Source organism: Balaenoptera physalus (assembly GCF_965194825.1).
Source record: "Balaenoptera physalus genome assembly, chromosome: 9".
Taxonomy (NCBI): domain Eukaryota; kingdom Metazoa; phylum Chordata; class Mammalia; order Artiodactyla; family Balaenopteridae; genus Balaenoptera; species Balaenoptera physalus.
In genome coordinates this window covers 69,089,026-69,112,754 of record NC_138888.1, presented here as the reverse complement: position 1 = coordinate 69,112,754, position 23,729 = coordinate 69,089,026, and the positions used below count along the sequence as shown (strand labels likewise).

The 23,729-nt window shown below is 34.5% G+C and overlaps 1 protein-coding gene across 4 annotated transcripts in view; it reads right to left on the bottom strand.

Annotated features, from left to right (window-relative positions):
• The window catches only part of RNGTT (RNA guanylyltransferase and 5'-phosphatase), a 322,597-nt gene that overhangs the window by 177,816 nt on the left and 121,052 nt on the right, over positions 1-23,729 (bottom strand). For all 4 annotated transcript variants that reach the window (XM_082473970.1, XM_082473967.1, XM_082473968.1 and 1 more), the window contains exon 13: positions 5,768-5,868. In XM_082473970.1, coding sequence (XP_082330096.1) covers positions 5,768-5,868 — 101 coding nt within the window. The remainder of the gene's footprint in view (positions 1-5,767; positions 5,869-23,729) is intronic.

Below are 23,729 nucleotides of genomic sequence, written 5' to 3'. Positions count from 1 at the left end.
ACATTTATTACCAAAAAATTCTATACATAAAAATTTTGTGATTTCTGTTATTTCTTGCTCTCCAGGTGTTCAACAAGTTATAATTAATTACACAAATAAATTGAAGATGTATGCATTTTAAAAGGGAAAAATTAACAGGGATTGGAATCAAACAGGAAATGATTCACAAACAAAAGTGAAATTTACACAGTTCAGCAAACAACAGAACTGTAGGATCGGCAAAAATGGAATATGGACTTTTAAATCTACCTTACTGAAAACAACAAAAATAATAGCAATATATAATTGCTATATATATTAATATATATTTTACATATATTAGTTCATTTAAACCTCACAAAAGTCTTACAAGGCCAATTCCTATTTTACCAATGAGGAATCTGAGGCACAGAAACAAGGGCTGTGCTCAAGGTCACACAGGAAACAAGAAGATTTAAACCCAGGCAGCCTGGCTCTAGAATCTGTGCTCTAAACTATGCTATACAAATAATAAGTTTATACAGCTCACTATAAGTCACTCACATCGTACTCAAGAGTTTGCACTCTCCAGAAAACAGACAACCTTTGTAATCCTAGCTTTTCACAAAGACCACGATTTTTAGTTGGAGATTAGTTAATATAAACCCACAATAATTTTAAAGCAATGTATAGCTTTCAGCTGAAAATCTGAATTGTATGTCTGTAAAGCTCAACACAACGTAAACTGCTAAGATATACACAAGTTATTTTAGGCCATAATAAATCAACATTAAGTTAATATACCTTGAATTTTCAGAAATGGTACTATAAGGAGGGAAAAGAGCAAAGTTTAGATTTTAAATGCCATCAACAGGACATTTAATAGATTTTTCTATTTGCATTAAATTTTAATCTAACAAGAATCTATACTATAACCACTTTACTACAGCAGCTAAGGGAGATTCAAAACCATACTTTGAAAGCCTAAGGCTTCATAAAAAAAAAATCATTGTAGACATTTTCAAAGATTGGTATTTACATTATACCTTTCAAGACATTCCACTCCATACTAAGCTTTGTAGAAATATTAGGAACACAATCAAGAAAAGAAATTAATTTGTCTCATGGTTTTCTTTTTTTTTAACATCTTTATTGGAGTATAATTGCTTTACAATGGTGTGTTAGTTTCTGCTTTATAACAAAGTGAATCAGTTATACATATACATATATCCACATACCTCTTCCCTCTTGCATCTCCCTCCCTCCCACCCTCCATATCCACCCCTCTAGGTGGTCACAAAGCACCGAGCTGATCTCCCTGTGCTATGTGGCCGCTTCCCATTAGCTACCTATTTTACATTTGGTAGTGTATATATGTCCATGCCACTCTCTCACTTTGTCCCAGCTTACCCTTCCCCCTCCCCATATCCTCAAGTCCATTCTCTAGTAGGTCTGCGTCTTTATTCCCGTCTTGCCCCTAGGTTCTTCATGACCTTTTTTTTTTTTTTTTAAGATTCCATATATATGTGTTAGCATACGGTATTTGTTTTTCTCTTTCTGATTTACTTCACTCTGTATGACAGACTCTAGGTCCATCCACCTCAATACAAATAACTCAATTTTGTTTCTTTTTATGGCTGAGTAACATTCCATTGTATATATGTGCCACATCTTCTTTATCCATTCATCTGTCAATGGACATTTAGGTTGCTTCCATGTCCTGGCTATTGTAAATAGTGCTGCAATGAACATTTTGGTACATGACTCTTTTTGAATTATGGTTTTCTCAGGGTATATGCCCAGTAGTGGGATTGCTGGGTCGAATGGTAGTTCTATTTTTAGTTTTTTAAGGAACCTCCATACCGTTCTCCATAGTGGCTGTATCAATTTACATTCCCACCAACAGTGCAAGAGGGTTCCCTTTTCTCCACATCCTCTCCAGCATTTACTGTTTGTAGATTTTTTGATGATGGCCATTCTGACCAGTGTGAGATGATATCTCATTGTAGTTTTCATTTGCATTTCTCTAATGATTAATGATGTTGAGCATTCTTTCATGTGTTTGTTGGCAATCTGTATATCTTCGTTGGAGAAATGTCTATTTAGGTCTTCTGCCCATTTTTGGATTGGGTTTTTTTTTTGTTATTGAGCTGCATGAGCTGCCTGTAAATTTTGGAGATTAATCCTTTGTCAGTTGCTTCATTTGCAAATATTTTCTCCCATTCTGAGGGTTGTCTTTTCGTCTTGTTTATGGTTTCCTTTGCTGTGCAAAAAGCTTTTAAGTTTCATTAGGTCCCATTTGTTGATTTTTGTTTTTATTTCCATTTCTCTAGGAGGTGGGTCAAAAAGGATCTTGCTGTGATTTATGTCATGGAGTGTTCTGCCTATGTTTTCCTCTAAGAGTTTTATAGTGTCTGGCCTTACATTTAGGTCTTTAATACATTTTGAGTTTATTTTTGTGTATGGTGTTAGGGAGTGTTCTACTTTCATTCTTTTACATGCAGCTGTCCATTTCCCAGCACCAGTTATTGAAGAGGCTGTCTTTTCTCCACTGTATATTCATGCCTCCTTTATCAAAGATAAGGTGACCATATGTGCATGGGTTTATCTCTGGGCTTTCTATCCTGTTGCATTGATCTATATTTCTGTTTTTGTGCCAGTACCATAGTGTCTTGATTACTGTAGCTTTGTAGTATAGTCTGAAGTCCGGGAGCCTGATTCCTCCAGCTCCGTTTTTCTTTCTCAAAATTGCTTTGGCTCTTCGGGGTCTTTTGTGTTTCCATACAAATTGTGAAATTTTTTGTTCTAGTTCTGTGAAAAATGCCATTGGTAGTTTGATAGGGATTGCGTTGAATCTGTAGATTGCTTTGGGTAGTATAGTCATTTTCACAATGTTGATTCTTCCAATCCAAGAACATGGTATATCTCTCTCCATCTGTTTGTATCCTCTTTAATTTCTTTCATCAGTGTCTTATAATTTTCTGCATACAGGTCTTTTGTCTCCTTAGGTAGGTTTATTCCTAGATATTTTATTCTTTTTGTTGCAATGGTAAATGGGAGTGTTTTCTTAATTTCACTTTCAGATTTTTCATCATTAGTGTATAGGAATGCAAGAGATTTCTGTGCATTAATTTTGTATCCTGCTACTTTTTTACCAAATTCATTGATTAGCTCTAGTAGTTTTCTGGTAGCATCTTTAGGATTCTCTATGTATAGTATCATGTCTCATGGTATTTTAATATCTTAGCCCCACTTCACTAATCACATGCTACAATTCTTATGATTCAGAGACATGGCTACTCTCCTTTCAAACTATTACAGGCATACTTCTCATAATGCTCTCTAACATACTGCATCAAACATAAGTATTAGATATAAACTCATTTATTTTGTGAAAACTGCTATAATACATAACATTCTCTCCATGAAAAAAAGCATATTACCCCAGCTAACTGAATAATACATATTTTATGTAATAATTATCATGTTATAGTTCATATTAAACACCCCATTTTTGAAAACTGACACCCATGTTACATAAATAAATCATGTACCTACACCAATGTAACTTGCATATTGCTATCCGAAAAATCACCTTAAATGCTGACATTCTGGTGTGTTTTAAAGAGGACTAGACTCAAAAATAATTCATTTTTTTAATAAAAAGTCATTCAAATAGGTAAAATTTTAAAATATATATTTTAAAACATACTAAGAATAAAAGCAAATGACAAACTACTAAACTGAATTACACTTTGCTATATTTAATTGCAATGGACAAATGGAAGGAAAAAATTAATATCATTTCTAACACAGAAATATGGACATGCTACATTTAGCTTCATGTAGCTTTTAAGTGTTGCTAAGAATTACAATCTGTAAAAAGCAAAACAAAATCATCTTTCAAAACTCAATGAAACAATCAACAGAAACACACAAGGTTTTATACTCCTTAACTAAATATTATAAATACAGCATTTAGGCAAAATAAAAGATTTAGTAATGAGGCAATTTAACAAATTTTACTTCATCTTTGAAGGCTTATTTCCAAAGAACCATATTCACCTGTGACTTTTAAGGAAAAAAAAAAAGAAGAAGAAGATGCAGGCGGCACCATCTGAATTAATCCCTCAGCCGCCACTGTTTAGAAGAGAGGTGGTCTTCTTTAAGCCACTTCCAGAAAAACATATAAGCCTACACTCAGCTTGCATGACTTTTGATGTGGAGGTTCCAAAGTGAACCAGGAACCCAGAATATCTGTATACCCTACACTTCGTCAGGAAGAATAATCTTGAGCTTACTACTTAGCAATATTTATCCAAAGATATTTTATATATATGGGGGGGAGGGGGAATGTGTTTGGGGGCAGTTTCAAAAAAATATTGATTAATAATATATAATTATTCATATTAGTAGTAGTTAATAGTGTTATAATAATATTGATAATATTGGTTAATAATTAATAAAAGATCAATTGACATTAATGTTAATACCAATGCATAGCTAAGATTAAATTAGAGAAATAATATTTTTGGATAAGTATTGATAAGCAGGAAACTAAAGATTATTCTTATTGACAAAGTATCTGGCATACAGATATTCTAGATTGCCAATATTATTTCTCTATCTAATCTTTTATATTATTCTATAGAATATACATATTCTATCCAATCCTACAGTCAAAAGTTATCTATCTATCTTTGGATTAAACCAGGCCAATAGACAGTGAAATACCTAAACAACACTATTTGGGGCCCCAGATAATTGTTCTGGCTAAACTGTACTTTGCTATTAAGTCACAAACTCTTATTTAAGGATGTAAAATACTAACTACTCTATTTTTTGAAAACTGATACCCATATGACTTAATAAAATTCTCTTTTTAGTTAGGATTCACCACACTACACAGTATCTTTATTTGAAAATATACAGTCTCTTAAGAGACTTAATCTTCTGGAATCTGGATTCATATAACTCATCGTATATCCTTCATTCCATTAGCTACAAAGAAACAAACCTGTGGTTTATCTTTGGCAAGTAAAAAGAATTTTATGGCATGCATTGGTATACTTTTAACCTCTCTGCCAGCGTTATCTTATTTACTTTCTCTTTATGATTTTCTTGATTAAACATTTCTTGTTTTGTTGTTATGCATTTACTTATATGAGATGCCATAAAAAATTGTGGAACAAGGTAAAATTAAATAAGGCTTTGGAAAAACAATGAAAATATTCATGCTAAAGCATTTTTTACTCTAAAATAGCAATCAATGAAGTCAAAAATGAAGATTAACCAATAAATGAAAAAATTAACACTTAATGAACATAATGAAAAATTGTAATGTAATTCCACAATTAAAACCCTACCCTAATAAAGTATAGATAAGTGTTTGCTATCCAAAGGCAAACATGAAGTAGTTTCCTTCAAAGGAAAAAAGGCTTGTTTCAAAACATTTAATTATAATATTAATGATCATATCTTATATTTGTAATTCACTGAACAGGATTACTTTCAAGTAAAATGTATTTTCACTTTTACAATTTAACAAAGTTCATTTTTCTATATAACTTTTTTTTAAGACTAAAATTAGTGAAGTTTAAAGGATGCTACCAACATGTTAGCTGTGATAGGTCAAAGAAGTAATCTGGGAAAATGAGATAGATGTATGGGTACATACATAAAGTATACTGTAAAAGTACTTTACTTTCTTTTTGTAAAGTATATGTAAAATACCCGGTAAACAGTGAAGCCTTATGCAAATGGTATTATTTCATGTAAAAATCATGGGGAAACAAAGGGGCATACTTACCCTTCTCCTCCCATTCTTGTTATCTTTAGGCGAAAATCCACAGAATTCAAGCTGGGAGGCTTCCATTTCAAAATATCATCACATCGACCAGGTTTATATTTCTAAAGTGAATTAAAATGATGATAATAGTTAATATGAAGCTAAAAACTTAAACATTTGATTTATTAAATATAATATCAATTACTTTTTCATTAAGCAAAATCACTACTTTTTTTCTGAATATAATTTTTGTTATTTTCAACTGATGAGTGAAGTTAGATATCAACCATCTTACTGACGACCTCTTTTTCCTGCCAAAGCATGTAGACACTTGTTTGTGAAAGTCTCCAAAAATAATGAAACCTGTTATTCCCTCCAATCCTACTATAACTTAAAGGAAGTTTGATCATTTTTTAAAAAGTTTGTTCCTTCTTATTCAATAGCTTTACTGTGGGATAATTCATAATTAATAAAATTAACTAATGAATTTTGTCAAATGGATACAATCATGTAACAGTCGCCAGAATCATGATATACAGCATTTCAATCACCCCCAAAAAGTTTCCTCTTGACAGCTGCAGTCAGCTTCCTGTTACCAACTCTCCGGCAAGAGTGACCTTCTTTCTATCACTATAGTTGTGCCTTTTCTAGAATTCATAAGAAATTCTTGCACAAGGTTTTCTATATGCTGGTGCATATATTAGTAGTTTGTTCCTTTTTATTAAACTGAGCAGGATTCCATTCTATGCATATACCACAAATTGTTTATACATTTACAAGTTGATGGATATCTGGGTTGTTCCCATTTTTAGGCTACCAGGAATGATGCTGGTCTGAACGTTTGTGTGGACATCCGTTTTCATAACTTTTGGGTAAATACCCAGCAGTAGAATGGCTGGGTCACATGGTTAATGTATGTTTAACTTTACAAGAAACTGTCAAATCGTTTTCCAAAGTGGCAGTGACATCTTCCATTCCCACCAGTAATACATGAGAGATCAAACTGCTCCATATCCATCCTAGGACTAGGTATTGTTGGTCTTTTTAATTCTAAAGTATGTCTCATAATTTTAATTTGCATTTCTCTAAATGACAGATGTTGAAGATCTTCTAATTTGCTCATTTGCTGCTATCTGTGTGTTTTCTTTGGTGAAGTGTCTGTTCAAAATTTTTCCCTTGTTTTTACTGGGTTATCTCCTTATAATTGACCTGTAAGAGTTGTTTACATATTCTGGATAAATAGCCTTGTTTGGATACATGTACTGCAAATATTTTCTACCAGTTTTTGTCTTGCCTTTTCATTTTCTTAACAATTTCTTTTGAATATATTTTAATGAAGTCAAAATCACCTATTTTTTCCAGCTTTATTGAAGTATGATTGAGAAATAAAAAATTTAAGGTATATGACATGATGTTTTGATATATGTATACACTGTGAAATAATTACCACAATCAAGCTAATTAACATATCCATCATCGCAGTTACTTCTTTGTGTATGCTGTAAGAACATTTAAGATCTATTCCCTTAGGAAATTTCAAGTATACTTTATTATTAACCACAGTCACCATGCTATACATTAGGTTTCCAGAACTTATTCATCTTGTAACTGAAAGTTTCTACCCTTTGATCAATATCTCCCCTCTTCCCCTACCCCCCAGCCGCTGGTAACCACCATTCCACACTCTAAGTTTGACTTTTTTTTTTTTAAGATTCCATATATATATAAGAGCTTATTTCACTTAGCATAATGTACTCCAGGTTCATCCATGTTGTCACAATTGGCAGAATTTCCTTCTTTCTTAAGGCTGAATAATATTCCATTGTATATGTATACCATTATTTTCTTTATCTATTCATCCACTGATGGACACTTAAGTTGTTTCCACATTTTGGCTACTGTGAATATTGCTGCAGTAAAGATGGGAATGCACGTGTCTCTTCAAGATGCTGATTTTATTTCTTTCGGATACATATCTAAAAGTGGAACTGCTGAATGACATGTAAGTTCTATTATTAATTTTTTGAGAAACCTCCATATTATTTTTCATAAGAGCTATATCAATTTACAGTCCTACCAACAGTGCACAAGGGTTCCCTTTTCTCCACATCCTCACCAGCAAGTTATCTTTTCACTTTTTGATGATGGCCACCCTAACTGGTGTTAGGTGATATCTCAGTGTGGTTTTGATTTCCATTTTCCTGATGATCAGTGATGTTGAGCATCATTTCAAAATCATCAATTTTAAACTTTTACAATTTGTGCTTTTTGTGCCCTCTTTAAGGAATCTTTGCCTATCCTAAGGTCACTGCAATTTTCTACTACATTTTCTTAGAGAAATTTTATAGTTTTAACTCTTATTTTTAGGTATATGATCCATTTGAGGTTAATTTATTTATAAGATGTGAAGTAAGGGACTGTGTTGTTTGGCAGATGGATATCAAATTCATCCAGCACCCTTTGTTAAAAGATTATCCTTCCCTCACTGAATTGCCTTGACATCTTTGTCAAAAATCAGTTGTTTATAGATATAGATATATTTCTATTCTTACTAATCTGTTGGATTGATAAATATGCCTTTCTTTCTGCTCATAGCATATTGTCTTGATAACTCTAGCTCTATATTAAGTTTTGAAAGCAGGTTATGTAAGTCCTCAAACTTTGTTTTTCTTTTTCCAAATTTTCTTAGCTAATGTAGCATTTATATTTCCACATATATTTTATTTTATTTATTTATTTATTTATTTATTTATTTATTTATTTATTTATTTAATTTTTGGCTGCATTGGGTCTTCCTTGCTACACGCGGGCTTTCTCTAGTTGCGGCGAGCGGGGACCACTCTTCGTTGTGGTGCGTGGGCTTCTCATTGCAGTGGCTTATCTTGTTGCAGAGCATGGGCTCTAGGCATGCAGGCTTCGGTAGTTGTGGCACGCGGGCTTTGGTAGTTGTGGCGCGCAGGCTCTAGAGCACAGGCTCAGTAGTTGTGAATGGGCTTAGTTGCTCTGCGGCATGTGGGGTCTTCCCGGACCAGGGCTCGAACCCGTGTCCCCTGCATTGGCAGGCAGGTTCTTAACCACTGCGCCACCAGGGAAGCCCTCCACATATACTTTAAAATTACCTGGTCAATTTCTATGAAAAATAAGTTTACTGGGATTTTAAGTAAGACTGCGGTAAATTAACAGATCAATTAAGGGAAAAATAACATCTTAACAATACTGAATCTTTTGATTCATGAACACTTCAAATCTCTCTATTTACTTAGTACTTAGGTCTTCCTAAATTTCCCTCAGCAATGTTTTGTAGTTTTCGGTATACAGGTCTTGCACAACTTTTGTTAAATTTCTTCTTAATAATGTAATACTTTGGTGGTGTTATCAATACAAAAAATTGGTTGTTTCTATACAACAGCAATGAATAATCCAAAAAGGAAATTAAGAAATCAATTCCATTTACAATAGCATCTAAAAGAACAAAATACCTAAATAAATTCAACGAAGGAAATGAATGGTCTATATACTGAAAACTACAAAACATTACTGAAAAAGTTTAAAAAGACCTAAAAATGGAAAGACATCCCATATTCGTAGATAGGAAAAGTGATATTGTGATTTTTAATAAATATACATTTGGTCTTCATCCCCACTTCTGGCACAGAGCTCCTAAAACCCCTGGAATTTCCAAAGTGAAGAGAGTGATAAGGGTCTTTTATTATGTTAATGAGGTGACTTTGAGGTAGCACCTAGGGATGGGGGCTAGTTGCCAGGAGCCAACCAAGTGATCAGAGGTTGGAACTTTCAGTCCCACCCCTCTGACCTCTGGGGAGGGGAGGGGGGCTAGAAGTTGGATCAATTGCCAGTGGCCAATGATTTCATCAATCATGCCTGTGTAATCAAGGCTCCATAAAAAACAAAAAAGAAAAATGGGGTTCAGAAAGTTTCTGGGTTGGTGAACACATGGATATTCAGGAAGAGGGGGTGCCTCAAAAGGGCATAGAAGTTCCACGCCCCTCCCCCATGCCTTGCCTTATGTATCTATTTCCTCTGGCTATTCCTGAGTTACATCCTTTTATAATAAACCAGTAATCTAGTAAGTAATATACTTTTCTGAGTACTGTGAGCCACCCTAGCAAACTAATTTAACCTGACAAGGGGGTCACGGGAACTTCTGATTTATAGCCAGGTGGTAAGAAGTACCGGTAACAACCTGGAATTTAACTGGTGTCTGAAGGCCAAGGAGAGGATCCTTGGAACCTCCAATCTACAGCTAGTCAATTAGAAGCACAGGTAATAACATGAACTTGCAACTGGCATCTGAAGTTAAGGGGTGGGGAGGGTCGGGAAACTGGAAGCAGTACAGTTTTGAAGAGCCCTCAACCTGTTGAATCTGACGCTATCACTGGGTAGACAGTGTCAGAATTGATTTGAATTGTAGGGCACCCAGCTGGTGTCAGAGAACTGCTTGTTGGTGTGGAAAACCCCCTCCACACTGGGACTGGTCTCAGAACACCAATTAAGAAGAATTAATATTGCTAAACTGTCAGTACTACTCAAAGCAATCTATAGATTCAATGCAATCCCTATCAAAATTCCAACAACTTTTTCTTTTTAACAGAAATAGGAAAGCCAATCCTCAAATCCATATGCAGTTACAAGAGACCCTGAAGAGCCAAAACAATCTTGAAGAAAGAACAACACAAAGTTATAAGACTCACACTTTCCAATTTCAAAACTTACTATAAAGCTACAGTAATCAAAACGGAGGTGTTGACATAAGGACAGACATTTAAACCAATGGAATAAAAAAATTGAGAGTACAGAAATAAACTCATACATTGATAGCCAGTTGAATTTTTTTTACAAGGATGCCAAGTCCATTCAACGGTGAGAGAATATTCTCTTCAACAAACGATGCTGGAACAGCTGGATTTCCACAAGTAAAAGAATGACGTTTGGAACCCTATCTCCCATCATATACAAACACTAACTAAAAATGGACCAATGCCCTAAATACAACAGCTAAAACCATAAAACTCTTAAAAGAAAACACAGTGGTAAATTTTCATGATCTTGAATTTGGTGGTGAATTGTTAGATATGACATCAAAAGCACAAGCAATAAAAATTAAAATAGATAAACTGGACTTTATCAAAACGAAAAAACTTGTGCATCACAAGATATCAAGAAAGTGAAAAGATAACCTACAGAATGGAAAAAAATGTGCAAATCATATATCTGATAAGGGTTTAATATCCAAAATACATAAAGAACTCCTACAACTCAACAACAAAGACAACCCAATTTTTAAAATTGTCAAAGAACCTGAATACACATTTCTTCCATAGAAGAGATACAAATGGTGAATAAGCACATAAAAAGATGCTCAGTATCATTAGCCATGAGGGAAATGTAAATCAAAACCATAATGAGATACTACTTCATATGGGTGGCTGTAATTTTTTTTTTTTTTTAGAGGAAAATAACAAGTGTTGGAGAGGATGTAAAGAAATTAGTAACCGTGTATGTTGCTGTAAGGAATATAAAATGATCCAGCCACTATGGATAATAATTTGACAGTTCCTCAAAAACTGACTTTGAAACACAGAATTACCATATGACTCTGCACATGGTAGAGCGAAAAAAATTGGAAACAGGGACCCAGATACTGACATGTCTACAACCTAGGTTTCCATCATCATATAAATGGGTAAACAAAATGTAGTATATACATACAATGGAATATCATTCTGCCACAGAAAAGAATGAAGTTCTGACACATGCTACAAAATGAATGATCCTCAAAAACACTATGCTAAGTGAAATAAGCCAGACACAAAAGGACAAAAATGGCATGATTCCACCTGTATGAAATATCCGCAATAGGCAAATTCATAGTGACAGAAAGTAGATTAGCGGTACCAAGGGCAGGGGGTGGAGGCGGGGGGCATTGAGGGGGTGGGCGGAAGGAGCGTTACTGCCTAATGATTACAAAACTTCTCTTTGCACTGATGTAAAAGTTGTGGAAATGGTTGTACAACATTGTCCATCTAATCAAAGAGACTACAGCATAGGAAAAAAGTGTTTTAAATTATTCTAGAACATAGTAAAAAGAGAAAATCTTTTACTTTGGTGGCTATGGACTTATTATAGAGGAATGAAGATTGAAAGCTTTGAATAATGGGTAATATTCACGAATGCAGACTTATAGCATGACGTAAATATGAGCAAAACACTTGGGTAGAAAAATACAGACTCTCCTGAAGGAGAGGAAAGTATGTCAATTCAGCGAGGGCATTATGGGGGATGGGGCCGTATTATGAGAAAGATACTCAGGAAGGAAAAACTGCTAAGTGTTCTCATTACTAATATTTTTTTAGATATACGAGTCAAATTGCATTCTAACAGATTTTTATAAATTTGAGGAAAAAATGCAAAAACCCTAGTCATCGGATCTCTTATTTCAAACAGAAGTCCACATAATGACAAATTTAGTATAACAAGTTTCGCTAAGAAAGACAAACCATTGGAGTTGATAGGAAAGACATTTTATCTGTAGCAAATTTAAGAACATAATGCACACTATTTTCCCCCAAGGCTTGTGCTTAAACATGAATGAATATAAAATCAAATACATAATATTTCAGTGGAAGTTTTCGTCCATTTATTTGCCCTGAGAGATTCATTTAGGTAACACATGTCCTTCAGGATGATCACAAATAAACCTCTTTAGACTTACTGAATATAAATGTTTTTATAAATGTTAAAACTGCTAAATTTTCCAGTCGTGACCCCATTAAAAAAAATAATAATAAAATTTAGTCTTTTTTCTAATAAAGTCTATCTGACAGAAACATCACAGACCTTTTAGTAAGAGTGGTTCCCTATGGTAGTGAAGGGTAAAAAGGAGTGACGGGAGAAAGGAGTGTCAGCATCCCACACCAACCCCACTCACAACGGCTGCCAAGGGAATGTCACATGTACAAACACACCATCATTTACTTCTGTTCCCTATTCATTTATATGACTATGAGTATGAGACCACTTAGAAAACCAATACCAATCTAAGTTACTAAATCTAGGAAATGTTAATGATTGTACAGCTTTAAAATATTTCATAATGGGTACCTAATAACAAATTATAAACATAATTTTAATATAATATTATTTGTAAAATAGCTACTAGCTATCCTTCACATTCTTCTCTCTGGAAATCATCTAATGGAGAATCGCATATACTGACTCTTCTGTTTTTACACAGCAATAGTTCAAGTACATAAGTCATTCCTCATCTTACTGTACACCAAACCATTTATATTCATCTGAAAACCTAGACTTGACATGACTGAGAATTTCAAAGCACCTTTATGAAAATCAATGAAATGCCTGACGAAAATTTTGAGGAAATTATATTTTAAAAATACTGTAGTTCTGAATTACTGAATATAAATGCAATGGCATAGATCCCATGAGTAAAATGTATTTAAATACCTGTTCGAATGTAAATTCTACTTCAGTAAAATCATGTCTAATCATGTGCCTACAAAACAATTAGTAAAATACTCAATAAATACTTGATAAAAAATTTTAAAAATAAAGTGAAAATTTTTTAAACTTATAAAATATTAGTCTCAAGTATTTTTTAATTTATATGTTTAAATAGAATATTTTAGATTATGAAATGACTTAAATTAGCACTATTCACAAAAGACTATGTATATCAACAACTATTTAAAAATCCTTTTTTCAAGTTCCCCAAAATAATAAGGTCAAAGATATTATATAATACAGGGAATTAAGCGTTTTAAAAATAAATATTTGTGAGTCCTCAAACTTGAAATACAGAATCTTGCTGAATATAAACAAGGGTACAAAAACATCCTTTCAAGCTACATATTCCAATGTATAATTAGGGAGCAATGCACTTTAATTTCATTAAATTCACCAGCATGTATCTAGAGTAAAATAATTAACAAAGCTATATTTAATTGATACATATAATACTTAGTTCTATAGAACCAAATCTGATTTTACCAGGTGAGTTGTCCAATAAAAAATTAGAGATAGATTATGCCTGAAAGCAATTACCAGTATTACCTGAGATGTCCATTATTATCTTTAAAAAGAAAAAATGTAATGAATGCAGATGCCAGGCAACCAAGTAAGATGTTTAAGAAAGTGTTTACCAAATGAGAGCAGAACCTGGCTTAGAGGTACAGGATGGCCATGTGCCAAAGAAGTCCTCTAAAACTAAAAGAAAATGAAATGGAGGCAGAAGTGATACACCTGCTATACAAAACAGTGGTTCTCAATTAGAGATTTTACCCCTCAGGGGATATTTGGCAATGCCTACATTTTTGGTTGTCACACTGGGGAGGGAAGGGTGAGCTACTGCCATCTAGTGGGTAGAAGCCAGGGATGTTTCTAAACATCCTACAACGCACAGGACAGCTGTACACAGCAAAGAATTATCCAACCCAAAATGTCAATGGTACCAAAGTTGAGAAACTGATCTAAAGGAAGCTAGTAGTAATAACAACAAAGAGGACAAGATATCTGGTTCTTCTTTGCCTCTCCTAACTACTAACTTCTTGATTCAAAGCAAATTCAAAGCGTGGGCTTCATCTATTTCACTTGCAAAAACGCAACAACAGCATTTTGCTTGCCTAAAAACAGGATATCTAAACCAGAGACACCTAAAATGCTTTGCAGCCCATGCTACTCCATGATTTCCACTAGTAAAATGTGAGCAGTTATGTCATCGTAATATATATTCCAGGCCCTGCACTGAAACCTGAGACATACTGTCCTCTTTAGAAGGATCACATCCTGAAGCTAGGAAAGATCCCTGGCCTTACCATATATTAGTTTTATTTTTGTTGTTTTTCTAGAATTTAGTTTTAAAGAAAGCAGAAAAAATCCTCTTTGGTAATTCTACTGGACAGGAAAGTAAAACAACTCTAGATTTATTGACTTGATTATATCCTTTTGCCAATGTTTCACTGAGAAACAAATAACAAACACCTATTTTGCAAAACAAGACACATAAATATCCTGTATGGAGGAAAAGTCCCTAATCAACACTAACTACCTACTATGTGCCTAGTACCATACTAGTTGGGGAAGATACAAATTCTCCCAAGACAGTGGGCTCAACCACAGTGAGGCTTTTAATGTAACCTCCAAGAGAGATTAGAGAAGAACTCAAATGAACACAAACAAAGTTGCTGAGGAAGAACAACAGAGAAACATGAAAATCAGGGGGCAGGGGTAAAGGAAGGTTTCTTGAATAGGAAAAATGCATGAATGGAATTTTGAAGAATAATTAGGCTACAAGAAAGTTCTACGCAACGAGAACACAAATATACCTGAGTTGAGGGGAAGTTTGCTCAAGTTTTCTGAGACTAAATTGGCCCAGTGCTCTATGCTGTTCTTGTTGATGTAGAGGAGACGAACAGTCAATCTCCTATAAAAATAGCTCAAGGCAACCCCTTGGTATTTCATTTCTAAAAAGTCACAAACTTGGTAAAGATAGTAGGGAGAGGTATCATAGAAAGAAGCAGGGGAAGAAAACGGAGAATTCCATTTTCAAAAGCTTGCTGACATTTCTCATCTGCTTATGAAAGTTTTACTACTTATGGAAAGTGAAGTTGTGATTTGAGAGTAAAATTTAATATTAGAGAATTAATACAATTTCTTGGCTTATTTAGGTTGGAAAACTTACTCAAAAATACATTCATATTACTATTTCTATTATCTGATTCACAAGTCTAATTTCTTCTTGCTGTTGTTGTTTTAATATAAAATAACCTGTAGCTTACATTTCTAATGAAATAATTTCTGAAAAAATACAGTTACACAAAGACTTCTGCAACTTCAGCTTTACTTTCCATGTCTGGGCAGTTCCATATAACTACACATGAAATTAAACTTTAACCAGTAAGGAAATGGGAGTAAAGACAAGTTAAATGAAAATACCCAGTTAGTATCAAGACTAGTTAATAGACCTGAGTAAGAATACTAGAAAAATGAGGGGCACTGAAAGCATGCAGTAAACTCCCTCTTTTTACAGATTAACTGATAACCCAAATCGTTAGACTTGTCCAAAAAATTTCCAAATCACAGTAATACAGAAATCTTTCCACTATTAACAAAAACTACATATTTATATCATTTGTCCGAAAGCAAATGATGAAAGGTTGGGTTAGATGATCTCATGAGATATTATAAAACTGTTCCAAAAGGAACCAATTTTAAGTCAGTTGTTTTCTAATTACTTTTAGCCTAGTTTTGTGTGGAGCGGTGAGTAGGAGGGACAAGCAACTGGTAATGCCGTGTCTAGTGGGAAGAGGGAGCTCAGACAACCGAATAAACCTCAGCACCTAAACCACTTACCTTCTCTCCCACTCAGGCCCCACTGAAAGCCTACTGAACCATCTGTCCTGTCTCATCTCCGGCACAGGCCCCATCTCCCAAAGTAGCCTGGCCCTACTCCCTGGGCCCACCAAGGTGCCCCTGCCACTCCATCAGTCTGCACTCTTCTCACACTGCTGCAGGGTCGAGTTTCTTCATAGCTCTTTGAGGGCAGAAACCCTGCCTTCACCCAGTTTTATGATTTCTTACTCAGCAACGTGTGTAACATACAGTAGCCACCCAATTTATTAGATGAAGGCATGAGCTAATATATTCCAAAGCTCAGGATTAACTCTCCCTTAATATCCAACACTACTGCCGTCTGGTATAAAATTCCACTAACTCTGACAGCTAGCAGATTCTCACAGAGTTTCTCCTCTTCTCCGGTGGACACAAGTCTAAATAAAAGTGGTCTACTGATAGGGGAATCAAACTCTAGATACAAGTAACATCTGCAGCCTACTTACTTTATACATCAAGTATGTTACCCTCCTTTTTTGCTAATTTGTGCTGCGTAGTATCACTAAAATAATTTTCTCTGCTCCTAGTACTGGTATGAAGAAGAGCATTGTAGGAACACAGGGGAGAGTCACACTCACCGAATCAGCCGGGCTTCCCCAAGGAAGCCACACCTAATTTGATATTCAAAGGCTGAATGGGAGTAATACAGAAAGGAAGAAAACAGTTTGTTGCAGAAGAAACAGCTGGTATAAAGATGTATTCATTACAGAATACTTCAATTTGCAGCTTTTACAAAATGAATTGGTCTACCAGTAAAAAGCCCCACTGAAGTTATCAATGAACTTTGACAACAAAAGGAAAATTTATTCTAAATTGACAAAATGCATGTTTTTAAATATTTCCTCCTAGAAGTCTGAACTCCCATAAGCATAAGGGATGGGAGCTATCAATAATAAGCCCCATCCTTCTGCTGATTCCAATATGTCCCGAGATGCTCAAACTAGAGCACTAACAAAATATACATTAAAATATATGGCCGGACACATCTGGAAAAGCAAAGTGCAAAATAGTGTGCTACCTTCCTTGAAAAGTGGAGTGGGAATAAAAATGTATTAACAAATTTGTATTTACTTATAAATGCATAAAGAAACTATGAGAAGGTAAGTTAAAAACAAACAACAGTAGATAATTGAGGGAGGGGAGAAGAAGGAGAGGGAGACTTTCTTCTCTGTATTTTTCTTACTACATGTTAAATGTCTGTATTATCCAGTTAAAATTCAAATTAAAAATATACCACTGTAAAACACAATTTTTAAAAATCTACCATTAATTTTTCAATATTAAATGTTATCAATAAAAAAGAACTATCCCTAATTCACTGTGTTTAACATGTATCATTTATATGAAAACTGATTTTGCACTTTATATATTTACCTTCTTGAAATTCACTGATTCCTTCATTTTGTGAAGTCCTTATTTACATTTATTTCTCCTTTTCTCTGCCACCAATATATCATCATTAGCAGTGTCTTTTTGTTGTACAGTAACAGTATATCTCTATACCTAGCTGAGGCTGATTACAAATTATTCCTCTTCAGCTGTTTATTTTGTCAACAAAATTCAATGGAAAAGCAAATGTTTTATTTATTAAGAAAGCTAGAACAATAATATTCTTCTCTTTTCTTCTTCCTTACACAAAAGCAAGCTAAGAATATTTTGCTGTGTTCCAAAAGTTGATTAAGGAAAAAAAATTAAAAATAAACAAGGTGTATTTTCTTCCTTGGCAGTTCACTATTACAATTCTTTGGAAATTATTACATATTTTTCCATAAAAAAATAACATATTTGGGGAAAAGATAGAATGACACTTCTCCAGTCTGCCAGGAAACAGAGCCCTTCTTCAATTGAAGACCTATCAAAATATGCAAGCAAATGTCATGGCAACAGAAGCTCTCACCATGGTAACATCGTCTCTGCTACAGAGGAAAACCACTCTAATTCGTCATGTACTTCAAGACAAGACATTAGACTAATTCCAATTTTCATTTTACAATCTATCCATAACATTCAATATACCTGGCAGTAGTAAAGACTTAATAAAAACGTTAATATTTCACAAGAAAGCAATATTAAAATCAAAGCTGACTCAATTTACATGCAAATTGATTAATGGGTGAGACATAAAACCAAGCTGACCCACCTTATAGAAAATCAAGATAGTGATGAAAACATAAAAAAACGATTATATCACTATTGCTTGAGAGCAAATACTCTAAACTCAATACAGAAACAATTCTATGTTTTACTAATCACAATATAGCTGGCAGATAAAACAAGAAAAAGTCTTATTTTAATAAAACAAAGAAAACATTTCAAGTTTTTATTACCACCTCTATTTTGCAATTCATAACATATAATTGTTTTTATTTCATAGTGAGGGATTATTAATGGCACAAAAATTCTTATCTAGAAACGTGTCTCCAGATGACAAAAGTAAAATCAAATATGATTTTTAAAAGGTTAGAAATCTATCAGTTATTACTACAAATAAAAATTTACTATGCTACATAAATCATTAAAACCGCCTGCAAAAGCTAGTAAACAACTAGTATCAACTTTATAAATTAAACTGAAAGATCTAATAGCTGTCAAGTAAAAGATCTACTACCTATAGCATATTAAAATGCCAAACGGCCCACTTAAAATATTCATTTTTAGGTAACAAACCACAAAAGATTGGCAATTCAAAATGTCAATGAAATTGTAAGACTGAAAACCTTATATAAAAGGGTCTAATAAACCTATCTGGTTTATGGTATAGACTAATAACCAGATGGAAAATTCAATCTGAAGATACTTCTTTTTAAAAATGATCACCTCAGTTTGTTCAAAGTTTGAGCTTTAAGCCTTAGAAAGACTAGAGGTTCATATTAAAATAAACAGCCAATTTCTTCTTCAAAGAAAATACCCATTTTTCTCAAAATATTTAAATATTTTGGCAAGTATAACTTATACTTCAATTTTTTTAAAACACTGTTTATGAATAAAGTAATATAATTAAGTCACCTTTAAATAAAAATATCAGTTACTTTCATATCAACAGCAAAACACAAGGGGAAACAAAAAAGGCAGCATGTGATAAAGAAGAGAGTAAGCTGGCTTCAAATCTAGGTTTGGTCTTTAACCTGAAAACAAGGGAAAATCACTAGACATTAAGGAGGAAGACGACTCTGGATATGGTATGAAGAAAACACTGGAAGGGGATAAAGTGGAGGCTGCAGGACCAGTTAGGACGCTGCTGCAGTGGTCCAGGCAAGAGGCAGTGAATGACAAGTCACACTGGAGTGTGGCAGTGGTAATGGAGAGAAAAGGGAATAATTTAAGAGAGATTTAGGAGACAAAGCAAGACTTGGAGACAGATTAGAGGGATAAAAGAAGGAAAGGCGTCAAAGATGACATCTAGATTTCTCACTCAAGTAACTGCATATAAGCAACTGAGGGAGGAAATGTTGGGAAAGGATCATTTTGTACAGTTTGTATGTTCGCTTGTTTGTTTGGGGAGTAGAGATGGAGTTCAGCTTCAAAGTATACTGAGTTTCTGGTGTTTTTGAGAAATTTAAAAGGCGATAGAGCAGGGTAGGCAATTAGATAAACAAATCTGGGGCTTAAATAGAAATCAAAAGTCTGAGTCAGGCTTACGGGAGATAACTCAAGTGTGGAAGAGATTTCAAGGGAGAGAGCAGAGCATGGTAAAAAATGAAGGTCCAGCATACTGAGCCTTTAGAAACCTGAACTTCAATGGCTAGTAGAAGACGAAAAGCTTGAGTGAGATGGAGAAGAAATGGCATGAAGCCACGTAAGAGAGTATTTTTAAGGAAGTGTGGACAGCGGTACAGACTACCACTAGATAATCCAGTAAGAAAAGGGCTGAAAAATGAACTTGATTTTGCAAGGAAAAAGATCACTGGTGACCTTTCAAAAAAGCAGTTGATACAAATGGTATTTACTTAGATGAAGCCCTTTTTAAAACACAATCTTATCCAGAAGTACAATATATAAAAGAAATAAATCAGGGCTGCCGTGAGATAAACAGAATGCTTACCTAGTAACCTATCCCTGCACATGGTCCCCTGAGGCAATTTACAGAAACCCAGAACTTTGCAAATTCATGTTTTGAAACCACTGGGCTAGATAATCTTAGAAGTATCTTTTCTGCTTCGATTTACTATAATTCTATAAATACAATTTAATCTACTTTTTTTTTAAATTGAGGCTTTCATGGTAATTAATGACTGCTGTGTTTTAGTAAATATCAGATACTAGTACATTTCTTTATAAACACAAAGAAATATCCTAAGCTTTATTTTCCTGAATATACCATCCATTAGCTTTACTTGTCCTTTTTCTTATAAAAGTAATAAACTAAATACAATTCTGGATGTGTTACAAGGTTATGTCTCTGAAAAATAGAACATTAAATCAAAAGGTAAATGAACTTTCTTCTAAGCTGGTGTTTGGGGTTTTGCCCTCAATAGAATCATCACTTTAATATAGTATCTTTATCACTGTTCTTCAATATTTTGCCAGGATTCAAAATACTTTCTTCTTTTTTTTTTTTTTTTTTTTTTTTTTAGCAGTAGTAATATCTTCTACCTTCTATTCAACTTCACTTCCCTCACTATAATTACTATAGCAAAGCATAATTAACTTCTTGCTAAGTTTTAAGTAACTAGCACCAAACAAACGTAGGCCCAGGAGTTTTTAAAAAGTAGATGCACCAAGAATCCTCTTCATTTTTCACCCTTCATTTGCCTTTGGAATATTTCTGCGGTATTAGAGAATGGGATGCAGATTAAAAGTCAAGCTTTGCCCACCCCTGACCAGGATCTTCTCTCCACTTTATGCAGCCTCACTCAGGTCGCTAAGTTGGTCACTCAAAATAGTCCCTTTCTTCATTTATTTGAACTGTTGGCTCAAGGAAGCCAACAGATGCAAAACCACATTGTGAGAAGTTTGGGGGATTTTCTGATAAATGTTGTCGACTAAACATGTGCATTTATATCCACTTTGATTTGAAACCTCACTGAAATGGGAGTTACAGAAAAGAGGTATCAATAGAAAAGGAAAAACAGGAGAGAAGACAACAGCAGAAAACAACGCATCGAATTCTGGAAAGACAGAAAGTAGATGGAGAAGTTAACAGAGCAGAGAGCAAAGAACACTGAATACTAAGTGCTTGCAGCAACGGATACGAAAGCAGAGGAATTCCTGCTGCGTTCCCCAGGACAGGCTATGTAACATATGAAACAGATACCGAGAAGGTTGTGAAGGGGTGAAAGGGAGACCTGGTACTAGAAACAGACTGGGTAAAAGTCTTCACAAGGAGCATTTAGACCTCCAGCTTCCCTCCTCCACCCTGGCAAGAGGCAGGAGATGTTTATTCTGTGGAAAAACTGAAGGACAGAAGCTCCGGTCCAGAAGATTCAAGAACCACAGAAGAGGAAAAGTGAACCTTGGAGAGTGAAGTGAAAAGTTTATCTACTGAAGAGCACACTCTCGCCCCTTTATCTTCTCCATGCGGAGAATGCTGACAGCCAAGCAAATGCCACCCAGCAAGAGACTGCAGGGTTGGTCTGAAGAATTCCAGGGAAAAGAACTGTGGATTCTAACATTTGCATATCCTCCAAAGTAAAAATAAAGGGTGAAAAAATATTTTAACATGACAAAAAATACAGGTTATCTCTAATATACTGTTTTATTTTGTCATAAGGGTCTAACACTCACCCTGCCTGCGCTTCATTATTAAAGCTGAGTTCATCCAAGATTTTAGACTTCCCCAGAAGAAAAACTTAGAAATGTTGGCAAATTTTACATTTTAAAGTTCTTGGCCTGATTAAGGGTCCTAAACTTCTAATTCAGAACTTGCTTTAAAAAGAAAGCCTAAGGAAGGAAGGTAACTTAAAACTTTACAAGGACCAAAATAGAAATGACACTGGGTATTAGGGTCTATGGCTATTAGTTGGAAATGTCATATCAAACTAAATAACTGCAGCAGGCTGAAAAATGGCCCCCAAAGATATTCAGGAAACTTCATGCCAAATGGTACACCACCTATACCATAAATAGACAATGGTATCACTTACCCTAAATAATAAGTAGCATTAAAAATTAGACATGATGGAAATGAACCAATGATACTAAACTTCAGGAGAGAATGTTGCCCTTTGAACAGTATAAAACTAAGTCCACACTCATTTTGTTAAAAAGGGAAAGATTAGCAAATCTTAGATATTCAAAACTAGAAATAAGTATACTTTATAAACTGAAAGAATGCATAAAAACTGGAATGGGACTAAATTCTCATTGTGTAATGCAATGTCATTTAATGCCCTGTCTCTGGACCACCTAAAATCATGTCTCCTCCCACCACCGGAAGCTACACCTGTCTGTAATCAACTCTCTTCTTACCTCCTTATACAAAAGACCTAGAGCGGCTAAAAAGGAAAATTAAGGTCTTTCCTTTGAATATGCAATAGCAATCATAAAAAGGCCATTTTACCTGGAAAAGGAACTTGATGACAATGTATAAGCACGGTGGTTTCAATTCCAAAAAATTAAGTGAGAGAAAAACTTAAGTAATCCTTCTTTGGAAGTCACAAAGAGAAATCATAAGAGTCATGAATTATTAGAAAAAGGTTATCTTAAACTCTGCTTTCTTTAGCAGAATATCATAAATACAGTTTTTGATACTGTCACTCAAGATCACTTACCTAATGAAAAGTTTTATTTTCATTTTTTAGAAGAGGTAGAAAAGTCATAAATCTCTGTGTAGAAGCCAAGTACAGTCTCACCTCTGGCTTTGGCAAATCAAAAGTTTGAAAATGGAGTACAAGGACAGGAATAAAGACACAGACATAGAGAATGGACTTGAGGACACGGGGAGTGGGAAGGGTAAGCTGGGACGAAGTGAGAGAGTGACATGGACATATATACACTACCAAATGTAAAACAGGTAGCTAGTGGGAAGCAGACACATAGCACAGGGAGATCAGCTTGGTGCTTTGTGACCACCTAGAGGGGTGAGATAGGGAGGGTGGGAGGGAGGGAGACGCAAGAGGGAGGAGATATGGGGATATATGTATATGTATAGCTGATTCACTTTGTTATACAGCAGAAACTAACACAACATTGTAAAGCAATTATACTCCAATAAAGATGCTAAAAAAAAAAGAAAATGGAGTACACAGGACCACTCCTGTGATGGTGGTCTAAACTGAGGACACAGTAATTAAGTAAGAAAGAAAAATGAGATTGAAATTACAAAAGCAAAATAATGAAAAAATAACAAAGGCTACAAAGTTAAATATAATGAAACTTTGCATATGAGTGAGAAAATTGCCTCCTGCTTACCCTGAATGAATTCATGCTAAATTGGAGCCTATTCTGGATGGCAGCATTAATATATTTTATACTCAGAATACCGTTTAGAAGATTTAACACAAATACAGTAGGAATGCAAAAGAACCACTGAATTAAACAGAATGGAAAGAAATGTGACTAAGTTCACATCCTTCTTACAGACAGATGCCATTCTATCCAGTAACAGTGAAGTCCC